The sequence below is a fragment of the Vanessa atalanta genome, chromosome 20, assembly GCF_905147765.1.
Source record: "Vanessa atalanta chromosome 20, ilVanAtal1.2, whole genome shotgun sequence".
In the NCBI taxonomy this organism is placed as follows: domain Eukaryota; kingdom Metazoa; phylum Arthropoda; class Insecta; order Lepidoptera; family Nymphalidae; genus Vanessa; species Vanessa atalanta.
This window is the reverse complement of record NC_061890.1, coordinates 1911886-1925028: the sequence shown is the minus strand read 5'-3', so window position 1 is coordinate 1925028 and position 13143 is coordinate 1911886. Positions and strand designations below refer to the sequence as shown.

Here is a 13143-nt window from a genome sequence, read left to right as displayed (position 1 = left end):
TGTACTTGGTAGTAGGCATGGCGCAAAGCCACTACCACCAACGGCATTCTTTTTTACCCCTATACAATAATATATATATATATTATCTTTAAATAAAGTTGTTTGTTATTTATCAAATCTCTATTTCTCATCAGATTAGAACTAAGCCCTAGCATTGAATTAAAATGTATTCAAACGAGTATGCACATTGAAAATACACTACATTGGTTTGACTATTTTCCCTGTTGCATTGGAAAGTTTTGGCCCACGCCTCATTATCTACTAACAATTTTAATACAATAGGATAAAATTCAAGTAGAAGTTTGTTACCTTAAATGACCATTAGGAATACAATCAAAATTTTCTCCTGAAATACAAACTTCACGTAGATCAAGGAGCAGTAGGTTTGATTGTCTTTATAAATCACATGTGTCTAGTTCTCATATCTTAATTTATTTTCTTATTTTCATTCTAATGATACACTTATAAGATTTTTGTAGTGAAACTGTAGTTTTAAATGAAGATTAATATTATTACCATTACAAAATGGTGCCGAGGAGTGGCAGTTCTAGAGTACCCCACTATAAACAAGCGGTACCCTCTCTATTACAAATTTAATGATGACATATTACAAATAAACTATGTAACATATACCAACATATTAATACATATTATTCTATAGATAATTTACGAGTAAATACTATATATTACGTAATTCATATTTTTTAACCACAGGATCAAAATGAAACTACATTATAGAACAACTATTTTATTATATTTTACGCTTAATATCAAAATACATTAAAAACCTAAAGTAGATATATTATAAAATAATATTTATAAAAAATATCCATATAAACTGTCACTTTTATTGATTGATAAAAATAAATTAGGTACTTAATATTTCTAAAAAGAATGTAATATATTACTGCCACAGATTATATAAAGCATCTAAATGATGATTAATTTAATTTTTTCTAATGACATTTACACAATACTACATTTACGATTTTAATGATAAATATTTTTCTTCTCATCTAATAATCTCAAATTTTGAGGACTAAGTAAATAACATTCATCCTAAAATTCTAAAAAATTAATGCCAATTGGCATTTATATTTTGATCTCTAGTGTGAATGTATATAGAGCCATCAATTTATGGAACGAGGCGCCATCTTGTTTTAATTTCCCGCTCAACACAGGTATTATCTAATTTTGTAAATAACTTCTTTATCTATGTAGGCGCTAAAATTGGTGCACAGATAATTAAATATGATATATCTTCAAAACAATTTTTTTTTTAAAGTCTGTCGTGTTTTACGTATGAATCGACATTTTAAATTAGTTAGGTTTTCATTGTGCTTAAGAAATAAGGAATAAACAATTATTCCAATAGTTTTGTTCAAGTCACAGTTATATAAGAGCGTATTTGTTGGTCTGTGTATGTATGTTATGTTTAGTATGCGTGGTTAGCAACGAAAAGACCGGCTTCAGCGCCCACACCTGTTACGGATCCAGCGACGTATTTGCCCTGGGATGCTTGACCGTTGGCCTGGGAAAGAAAAATATTTTATGAAAAATTAGATAAAAAAAACATTGTATCACTATTGAATATATTTAGGGTTGTTGTTGTCTATACTATAAGTGTTGAGCCGTTTTTTTGTTTTACCTCATTGACTGCCAGAAATCAAATAAGGACTAAAACGATATACATAAAACTTATATCAGTAGATGAAGCTCGTTTTGGAGGTTTTAGTGTATAATATTATTAAATAAGAAGCTGCGCTTCGCAATTAAATTTTAGACTTTGTTTAAATTTAGATTGTTGACGTCACAAGCGTGAATGTCATGTTCCTGTATATCTTATCTTTAGCTTTTTTTTATGATGTAACTGTTTTTTTTTTAATAATGCTATAAATATATTATATTTTGTAATATCAAATGTTCATTATTACTCTATTTTCTTGTTTAATTTTGACCACAGACTATAACATCAATAAAAAATCTTGCTAAGAATATTCTAAGCAGTCGACTGTTTAAAGCTACGCTAAATTTTTTTATATGATTTTTGTTGAATGTTTCAGTAAAAAAAAAATAATTGCCGTAAAAGCTATTAAACGATGGTAGAGTCGGTCACTCCAGCACCATTTACTCTACTACCAAACAACAATACGAAGTATTCAAATTTGAATATTAAGCAAGCCAGTAACTTAAAATCCAAAATTTTAGGTGGTCGTTAGGTGTCAAACTGACATAACATTTAAGAGCGATTTCTTGCCGTCAACTAAATCTGTAATTAGTGATTTATACTTTTTATAGTAACGGGCAAAGGCAATTATATATTCGGCTAACCAGTCTTTATCAGAATAATAAAATAAATATTATATACTTACTGTGAGAGTATATATATATTCAACAGACCGGTATTTTACTTTTAATTGTTGATAAAATTCAAACATTAGTAATATTATCTACCCACAAGTAATACTAACTACTGAAAGCAAATAAATAATTTAATAAAATATTCAACAAAATCATTTAAACAAAAAGTCATCTCTACAATTACGCTGATGTATAATAGTAATTTGTTGTTGATGTAAAAAAATATCTTAATAAACCTTCACAATTTTTGCAATTCTTATTTTTAAGAAAAGAGGGGTCATTGCTAATACTGGTAAAGGGGATTTTTTTTCCAAATTAAAAAATAGTGGCAATTGTATTCGGCTAACATTCTGTAAATTTTTTTTACAGCTCTTCAAAAATATTGTAATTACCTAAACTGTATTCAAATCTAAGGAGTAAAGTAAATAAACCTTCGATTTTCCGTGCGATTTGCTAGTAAGTATGCTATAATATATACTAAAACCAGTACTTGATTAACACGTTTTTATGAAATCCTGATCAATCTTATGATATAAATTAATCAGGATTCGAATTCAACGTCAGTTATTTATTTGTCTTTACTCCGCTTCTGGTTCTAATAGGCTATTCGACTGCAACCTATCTTCATTTTTGACCAAGAAACGCCCTCTTTACGGAATAGAAATAAACATGTGAAGGTAATACTTTTACATGACTAAAAACACAAAATGGTCTGAGGCTAGAAGTGGTTAAAATTTTAATCGGATGAGAGATGGGTTTCATTTATTTTTTATAGATCTATTCACTGACGAAGGTGCATCATTTTACCTACACATATATTAAAACGAACGTAATAATATTATTTACATTTTTTTGCTGTCGTTACTTGTATGTCAATCGTCTCGCGCAACTAAGACATATTATAAGCACAAGCCTCACTCATACAAATAGAGGCCGATAATTTGTTGTGAAGAGACGCGTTGTTGTGAGTGAATAGATCTATTATACACACAAGGATAAAAAAAAAGTCGAAGCAGTTTTATTGTTTATTTTTTATTAACGAAAACGAAATGTTAGTAAATAAACGTTTACACAAAATTATTACACACAAGCTATTAACGACGTGCACAATAACTAGCTACTCTATGTGTGGGTTACTTACGTATAAGTACATAATTATAGTTTATTTCAATAGAATTTGCACTTAGACAAGAAATATATCCATTTTTAAGACTAACGTTTTCGATTTAGAAATCAATGAACAGTTCGATAGTGACTTTTTACTTTGTGCACAAATTCTATTGAAATCGACTAGATGACAGTTAAATAGGTGTTGCAATAAAATTGAAATAAAATAAAAACATTTCGAAAAAAGAACTTTTTCGTAATATATGTTTTATATTAAATGCTGCCATAATTCGAGTAATAAAATAGCATTAAAATTAAACTTTGTGATAATTAAGTCTTGTATAAAGGAATGTGGATAATTTTACATAAAATTATATAAAAAAAAAAATTTAGTAAGCGTGGGCTTTAACAAAGTTTGATTTGGAAGCGGCGAGAGAGGGAATCGAACCAGCTACATATTTACCTTGGCAGGCAAGACCGTTAGCCTATATAAAAAATATTATGGCAGCACAATTAATTTATATTTCATTTGTGATAATGAATTGAAGAATGGAGTAAAGTTTTTTTTTTTATTTCGGTAGAATCGATCGTTGCCATGGCGCGATGCGTCGATGTGGTGCAAGGAACGTGCATAGATAAAAAAAATGAAAAATAAAACAAATTAGATACATTCTACTTAATAATGAACAAAGAGGTACATTCTGTAAGGTTTAGCTATGATCACTTTTTTTTAAATATTGTCTTGATTATTACAATAATAAATTAAATTTTAATAAAATATAATATAACATTTTATAAGCTGATCAAGACATATTAGGTAGTCTAATAATTTACACAATCATTAATTTTCTGTAGAGTATCAAGACGGCAGCAATAATTATTTAAAGTGATCTTAACTTGACCTTTAAATTAAAACTGTAGGTTAATATACTGATTACAACACATAAAGCTATATCGCTACTATTATTTACTTGCATGCTGATATTAGGTAATGGTTACTACTGTAATTATGTAAAGAATTAGTACAAGATTTTTTTTGAACTATTTCGACTTAGTTCATATACTCACCTCGCGAAAAGTTTGGCCTACTAAATATGATACATTTACTAGGAACCCAAAAAGTATTTATTGATTACCTCAGTGAATTAACAGCAAAACAGCATCTTTTCTGGATAGCTCATTTTAGCGTAGAGTACTAGGATATCATAAATTACAAAGATCCTTGGTCTGTCTATCATGAATTTCAAACTTTATTAATAACAATTATGAATGAAAGCACTCATTGTATTGATTATTATTTTAGTTCATTATTTTCTTGTACAATACGTATACACTACAATCGAGTTTGAAAATTCATGGCAGTTATCCTGATCATATTGACGAGACTATTAGTTTCTAACTTAATTTGTTATTTACTTACCAAATATTTGTTTTTTTTTTCAACCTAGACAAATAGAAGCATAAGATATGTACCAGGGTTTCATAAATACAAGGGATATTACCTTAGCACGCTTAATAAGTTCCTGCTGTCCAGCGAGCACATTCTCCTGCTTGCCTCCCCAAGCGCGGAGTACGGAGGCCTGTAAGGCGCGACCGTAACTGAAGGTAAGAGCCCACGGCCTCTTCAGCTCGACGGTGTTGATGGCGTTCAGGTTAACTGAAGCCTCTTCCTCGGATTGACCGCCAGAGAGGAATGTTACTCCTGAAATAAGAATAATTATATAATAAATAGTATTTCTTGCGATTTTGAACATGAACTTTACTGAAAATGAAATGATGATTACTTTTTAACGAATATTCATGTTATAACTAAACACTTATTAGGTTACTTATTTAGTTTTCTTAATAAGTGTAAGATACTCGGTATTCTGATGAAGTGATAAACACATAAGAACACACAAAATTACCGGGAACAGCAGCAGGTACGGTTCTGAGGAGAGCGGTGACGGTGGCGCGACCGATGTCAGTTGCTGTGTAAGTTTTCTTGCAGGATTGTCCGGCGGTTACCTTCAAATACGAAATATATTAAATTATTGGATGAGGTAATTTTAAGTCTTATATAAAGATTTTACAAATTCTCTGTGGAAATACTATTAAAAATGACTAATTATATATCAATGAGTTTTCAAGTATTTAATTTTGATTTCACTTTGATCTAGGTCTCTTACCAGGCAGATTTAAAATTCAGAAACGCATATTATATTTGCTGGTATGTATCACCAATCCGTAACGACGTTGTGTAAAACAAAATGAAATTATACACAAAATGATATCGAATCGCTTTATTCAAATGAAAAAACTCATATTTTTTAAACATTTTTTAAAATGTTGGCTTAACCATATTGGAACCGTAATTTTTTCTATATATATTTATATGGACATCTAAAGATAGCATCGCTAGCGGCCTAAGTGCTTGCTATAAATTACAACTCACTATGTGATACAGGTATATTGCCTTAACAGATACCTGCCCCTTAAATTATTTGTAAATAATAAAAATAATAAATTACCATGTTAGGCTTGAGGAGAGTACCCTCGAGGAAGACATGGTGGTCGTTGAGCGCCTTGTATACGGCGGCCAATACAGTTTCAGTCACCTTCTGTGCACGGTCCAAGTCGTGCTCGCCTAGAACAATCGAACGAGCACTATATAAGACCGTATTAAATACTGAGTTGTATTTGAAATGTAGCCTTCTAATTATTTATGGTCGCCTAGTACAATAATGTCAAGTTTGTTCTGGTTCGACATTTTTGTACTCATACAACATGCAAACAGGTTTTCACTATTTGAGAACTGAGATAAAAAAAAAAAAATTTACAACGTTGACAGTTAATTTTTTTAAACATTAATAGAATTAGTATAATACTAATAAAATTATGCATCAGTTTTTTTGAAATATAAACAATAATCTTCCTATTAATTATGATCGCCTAGTAGTTTAAACAGCGGAGTTTTAACTTTATAGCGCCTTCATATATTGCTAAATTCAATAACTTGGACAAAAATAGCTTTAGGTAGTAGTGACAATACTTTACCATCGGGAAGTACTTCAGGCTCAACAATGGGTACGATGCGTTGGCTCTGGCAGATGGAAGCGTAACGAGCAAGAACGTTCGCGTTCTCCAGAATAGACTGGTACGAAGGTGTGTTGCGGCCGATCTTGAGCACGCAACGCCACTTGGCGAAGTGGCAGCCATCTTTCTTGTACTGAGCACAACGTTGAGCTAAGTCATCCAAACCTGTAAAACATATTTTTATTAAATTATACCGTCTACGAATAATAATATTATTTACATACATATTTAAATTACTATAACAATAATTCAAAGTATTAGAATAAATAAATATTAAAAAATATAGTAATAGTCACGAAACGTGCCCTAAAACGGTTTTTAGAAGACATTTCAATTATTCTGAATCGACACCATTTTCCAATCAATAAAATTAGATATTATTAAATTCGATGACACGGTGGACTTGAATTTGACTTTGGTCATGAAATAAACAACAATATATCTTTGTTAAACATTTATCGTTAATGTTGCATAATGAATGAGACACATAAAGACGTCTCGCGACCTTTGAAGTTGACACATTACGTATGTATGTAGCGTGACCACTGACCACTGACCAGTGTCACGTATTCGTCGATAATAATCATTGAACCATTTCTTTAGAAAGTTATAACAATGAAATTATCACTTTCAAAAACCATTTTAATTTTTATTCAGAATCCTTTCACGGAGTACGTTAAATAAATTTAATTTTAAACATTTAAAAAAAATATTTAGATATATTACACTCTCTCACCCGAATTTCAGGAAAAATTTCAGCTTACTAGACTTAGTTTTGGGTGTATATTGCTTGTTAGTCGAGACAAATAATTTTATAAGATAGTATTAATTTACAAACGCACAGTTCTTTACGATAAAAACGAAAAATATTTGTATATTACGTATTATCTTAAATGGAAATTTTAAATCGTATTATTATAACTTAAATATAGATATTTCGGACTTTGACATTATTATCTGAATTGATAAAAAGACGAGCCCCTAATAATAACAAGTTCACGACTTATCGTCAATATGAATATAGTATATATGTACGAGTATATGGAAAACAAAACGAGTTCAAAATACGCATTAAAGTATTATAATTAACAATCGAAATAATGTTTATTAAAGTAGACTGATTAAAGCTATTTTCAAGTTCAAGAACCGGCAAGAAACTTAGTTGTCTTTGTCTTGACTTTCAATCAATTTACATTTATATTTCGACTGAATCCGACACGTTCGGAAAGAGTTCAGCAAATGCAAAGAAGTGACACTGTCGTCTTCTACAATCCTCAGCTAGGTACTGAGAATTTCTAGACGGAAAAAACCCAATAAGTTTTAATTGACCCGATCAGAGATTAGAACCAAGAAATATTGATATTTCTCTACTCTAAATTCAACTCCATTTTCAATATTCGCGGTAATATATCAAACCATAGAGCTGTACAAGTCCTGAAATTAAACTCACCCTGGGTAGTGCATTCGTCTTCAGAGCCGAAGAGTGGTACAACACCTTTGTCGACCTTGATACCGGGGATGATTCCACGCTTCTCCAACAAGGCAACCAAGGGAGTTCCGTCATCGGCCTTCTGGTAAAGGGTCTCGTGGAAGAGGATGACACCGGAGATGTTCTCAGAGACAGCCTGAATTGTAGAATATGACTATTTTTACCACGTTTCGCTACCAAACAATTTATTTCTAGTTTGAATTGAATAGAGAATCAAACCCAAAATATTTAATTTAATAACTCTGTTGAAGCATGCTCAACAAGCATCTCCAATTCGTGATTCTAAAGGTCATATCAATTAAACTACCCCCACCAAGATCCACACTCTATATTTGAGGACTTCGACTGAAGGAATTTGACCTTATTATTCGAGGAGGACTTTATAATTACTTTTGTCAATTATCAAGACATATCAGATATATTAAAATAAATGTAAACCGTGTTGTGGTAAATAAATTCTACCAAGATTAACCGAAAATCCGTACTAACTCTTACGAATATAACCATCCCTTTCTAACATTTATGCAGTAACATAACTATTTTTTTAAATAATAAATTTTTAACATAATCCAAAATCATCTTTAACACAAAGTGTTCGTGTGTAATCGGTGGTTTTCTCCCATCCAAATAATATTATAAGCAATCTTTTGGAGTGCCTCATCAATGACCGAAGACATGATCATCATCAGTGAGGCGCCCGCGCTCTTTGACTTTGGATTTTGTCAAGTAAATAGATCACTCAATCTATTTACTTGACAAAATTCAGTGAATACATTTATCGACATAACATTATAAAGTTCTAGAAAGCCGATATTCATGAAGTAATCGATATTATATTGCATTAAGATTACAGTTTTAGAAAATATTCTTTAATATTAACGATTTGATAGTGACTGTACGTACGACCTTCAAGTGTCTTCAATAAAATTGCCTGTATCTGAATTGTATTATTCAGAAAATCATTGTACACTTCATTTAGTAAGAATATATATAATTACCGGATCCGAGCTGAAGAGGAGTTGACGGTACTTGCGACGGTTTTCTTCAGTGTTCTCAACGCCGATGTCTTGGAGGCGCTTGCCCATAGTACCTTAATGAAAAAAAAAATGTCTATAAAATTGAGTTAACCTAATAGGAGGGAAATAGGAGGAAAATCTAGATTTGCCTATAAATATCTGATATGTATGTATGTATATAAAAGCGAAATACCACTCACTGATTTATCAGGTTCCCCCCTTGGGTTGGAAGTTTGTGTTTTATAAATTTCGGGCGGGTAAAGCCGCAGGTTCAGCTAGCTATATATACACACTGATACTCAAGTACCAGGCAATCATAAACTACGTGGTGATTTACTATAATGGCAGCAAAGTCACTGTCTTTTTAAAGTGTTTTTAAATTTTAAATGTAAGTGCTATTGTAAGGTATTAGGAATATAGAAGATAGAGCATAGAGGAATTATGAAGTTTATTGTATATATATATGTCATGTTATTGTTGGTGAAGTGGCAAAATTTCTAGTTTATTGTCCATTCATCTTAGTTAAATCTTCATTACAGATTTTCTTTTTTGTAACAAGCTAATCAAATTACTGTTTCTGTGTGGACAACGTTTGAAGATTGATATTTTCTTGGATAGACGAACTAATATTTGACGCGCCAATTATAATATTAAATTAAGACTTACCAGTGGACTCATCAGCTGCCAAGATACCCTTTCCAGGAGCAACAATCGCCTGAGCGATCTTCTTGAGCTCCTCCTGGAGTTCGGGGGTGGGGTACTGGAAGTAAGTAGACATAGTGGCTGCAAGAGAAAAAAAATATTTAGTACTATTACTGATAGTTATAATACGCTACATGGTTTATGATTTCCTGGTATTTGATCAAAAAGGTTTTCAACATAAACTGTAAGTGTATAAAGAATGAATGAATGCAGCATTTCTTATACAATATATATATTGTTATTATGTATTTATTACGTTATTAATTTAAATTTGATATTTTTTATTTAGAAAGTTCAATAGTAAAGAATATGTTTAATAATAACTCTCAAATATACTATGTAAAAAAAAAAACAAATGCTTATCACTGACCAGGATACTATTAGATCATATGTTACAAAAATATATTAAAATTCTTATCAATTTATCGGAACGGTTTTAGTCAACATGTTTTCGTCAAAGTAGGTGTGTTTAATTAGCATTTCATGATTAAAACATGAGTAGACACACCTCCATATTAAATCCGGTTAATTCAATAACAAGTCATAGACAACAAGTGACATTTTAAATTTTTAATCAATATATAAAAATAAACTATACTAGTTGGTCTTTGTTTTTGCTTAATTTATACAACTATGTGCTACAGGCGTGCTATATTTCTGATTAAACAACTGGTATTCAATGCAAGCAACTTTCAACTTTTTAACATGCGTAAGGGAATTTATGTACTTCAGATATCTTCTTATTTTATAAGAACTAGTTTATGTTCTAATAATTTTATAACCATACTAATATTACAAATGCGAAAGTAACTCTGTCTGTGATCTCTTCACGCTTAAACTGCTGAACTGATTTGGATGAAATTTGGTATTGAGACTGAAGACTCATTTTTAGTTTGGAGTCCCGGGTAAGACAATTTACTTCTTCAAATGTCAGTTTGTGTGCTATAGGTAAAGTTTTGTACATGTCGCGCGGGTAAAGCCGCTGGTTAGCTATATGCCACAATTTGTTTCTTTCATTTTATATATACAACACAGATAATAAATAATATAGTCAGTGTTTTTTTTTTAAATGTATTGTAAGGTTTAGTCTCTATTTTATCAAAATTGGTAATCATTCAAAAATTATAAGAAATCAATTTTACATACATATGGTTATTTTTTTAACAATATTTAAGACATATAATTTTACATATGTTTTCCAAAAATGTTTTCAAATATAAAAGTAGATTAAATAGTTTATAATTGGCATAAGAAGATTTTAGGGTATTATACCTACAATTATATAGACAATATATAAACTCATTTCATACTTTTATATTATTATACAAGCTTCTTGTCCTGAGTTTGTCTAAGAGAAATTGATATATTTCCCAATTGCAAACATCACCTAACGGGAATCACCACCCATATCACCCACCTGGATACACACAAATTCATCGAATCTATCAGACCATTAAGGAGTTCAGTTGTGTATGTAACACACATACAGAAGATTTTAATATATAAACCTAGCCCAGAGACAGCTCTAATTTAACAGGAGCATTACTATCTGAAATTGCCAATAATATCAGAGGTAATACCTTTGATAATTTTCCAAAATAATCAATTTCTTTCAGGCGTACTACTAAGTATACTAAATATTCAGGGCTTTTTGAATCTTCTCATATTTAATTAACAAATTAAAAGAAAAGGAATACATTTTAATAACTCTGCTCTACCACAATTAAAAAAAACATTGATTTCGATCAAAACAGTAACCAACTATAGTAAAAGTTTGTAGATACAAAACTTAAAAGATTAGTAACTTAATTTAATTATCAAAACTACTAAATATATCATATCTATATAAACTTTAGTCATGGAATGGAACTACAAAAAGGAAAATTTAAAATAGTATTCCCTGAATAGACATAAGTACCTTATTCCAATAATAATGAATAAAGCCCTAATATATACCTTTTGTTCCAAATCCAGGCATCCATCCTGATTCAGGAGGGCCTTTCTTGCCCTTTTTGCCTTTTGGTGGCATTTTTGAATTTTATATAAAAAAAAAAAACTTAAAATTTCACCTTATACTCAACATTTTTTTATGAAAGTAGTAAAAAAAACTTACCATAACAAACTGTGACAGTCAAAGTCAACAATTTACAATGACATAAATGATGTTACACTTTTAAAAATGGAATTCATAATTGTCTATAATAATGTCATCAGCTATCTGGCTGTTTTCAAAAGTATTTTTTAATTGCTTTTCTCTATTGACTAATTGTAATTGTCTCTCAGTTATAAAGTAACATTATCATTCAAATAACTAAAGAGAATATATCAATATTTTGTTTATAATATAAATATTGTGTTTGAAAAAAATATTGCTGCTCATTACATTGCCATACTTAATATCGGCTGTTACAAAATAAACCATTATTATTTTTTTGGAAATTTTACTTTATTTCATTTTCAAAAGGTGACCGCGACCTTCAGAGGTCACATTACACAGCGTGACGAACATGATAGTTTTATTTACGTATGCTAAAGAAATGTACTTACTTTCTATATAGAGTTTGGAGCTGTACCAAATACGATTTTACAATCATTCATTAAATTACGCATGTTGTATTTAAAAAAAAAATGCCAACAAAATGAATATATATTTTTTTTATTATGCAATATATACCATTAATTATTTAGAAAGCAATAGAATATTCTATTATTTATAGTTAGGTATAAATTAATTTATATAGTTAAGAATTTATTACAGTACGCAATAAGGAGAAAGTGAAAATACATGCAAGAATAAGCAATATAAAAAAAATATTTGACATAGTACAACAATTATGAGTTTAAAATAAGTAAACCTATTTAGTTTTTATAATAATTAAATATTTAATACAAAGTATTACATCATGTAGTCATAAAACTTACTAAATATATTAATAATCTTTCTTTGATTTAATCTTCTTTGGAAAGTAAACATAGGAAATAGTAAAATGAAACTTTTAAAATAAAATAAACTGAAAACACTTACATTTTTATTTGAAGATTCTAATTGGAACTAATGCACTCCCCAACTGATACTGGACAGAACTGTCAAAAATTATTAAGAGAGGAGAGGACACGAATAAAAGGTCATTTGAAGGTCTGATAACCATGCTAAGCAGGCGAATACCGTTTTACCGACATAAAGAGCTGCCATCTGTTTTCAAATAAGAACACTGTTTTACTACAACGATGTTGCCGTAGCTTTCAATTTCCTAACGTTTTGAAATACTTTGTCAATAATAATAAAGATGGCGCTATTCAATGATTGTAATCAAATGTATTTTTAATTGTTATGTTATCGTTTTAAAATTTAACAGGCGTAATTAGTAAAAGTGATTTTGTATATAATTTATC

The 13143-nt window shown here is 30.0% G+C and overlaps 1 protein-coding gene across 3 annotated transcripts; it reads right to left on the bottom strand.

The window, feature by feature from the left end:
* Positions 1 to 411: 411 nt before the first annotated feature.
* On the bottom strand, positions 412 to 12913 carry LOC125071654 (fructose-bisphosphate aldolase-like). Of its 3 annotated transcripts, XM_047681966.1 has the most exons (10): positions 12776 to 12913; positions 9715 to 9831; positions 9031 to 9122; positions 7994 to 8168; positions 6505 to 6708; positions 5979 to 6094; positions 5376 to 5475; positions 4971 to 5170; positions 3879 to 3953; positions 412 to 1531 (listed from the first exon to the last, which is right to left on the bottom strand). In XM_047681966.1, exons 2-10 carry the CDS (start codon positions 9824 to 9826, stop codon positions 1436 to 1438), a joined length of 1170 nt encoding a protein of 389 aa, XP_047537922.1. In that variant the 5' UTR covers positions 9827 to 9831; positions 12776 to 12913; the 3' UTR covers positions 412 to 1435. The 3 variants fall into 3 exon arrangements, with proteins under 3 accessions (XP_047537922.1, XP_047537920.1, XP_047537921.1); XM_047681964.1 differs by lacking the exon at positions 3879 to 3953 and having other exon boundaries at positions 12776 to 12912; XM_047681965.1 differs by lacking the exon at positions 412 to 1531 and having other exon boundaries at positions 3375 to 3953; positions 12776 to 12912.
* Between the last annotated feature and the right edge of the window lie 230 nt (positions 12914 to 13143).

Bases quoted from the DNA above. Each gene is read 5' to 3' on its own strand.
- LOC125071654 (XM_047681966.1), bottom strand. From the start codon at position 9,826: ATGTCTACTTACTTCCAGTACCCCACCCCCGAACTCCAGGAGGAGCTC. The intron at 6,709-7,993 runs GTGAGTTTAATT...TATGTTTTACAG, and splicing joins AGACGAATGCACTACCCAGG to GTTTGGATGACTTAGCTCAA. The intron at 6,095-6,504 runs GTAAAGTATTGT...CGATTGTTCTAG, and splicing joins GCCTGAAGTACTTCCCGATG to GCGAGCACGACTTGGACCGT.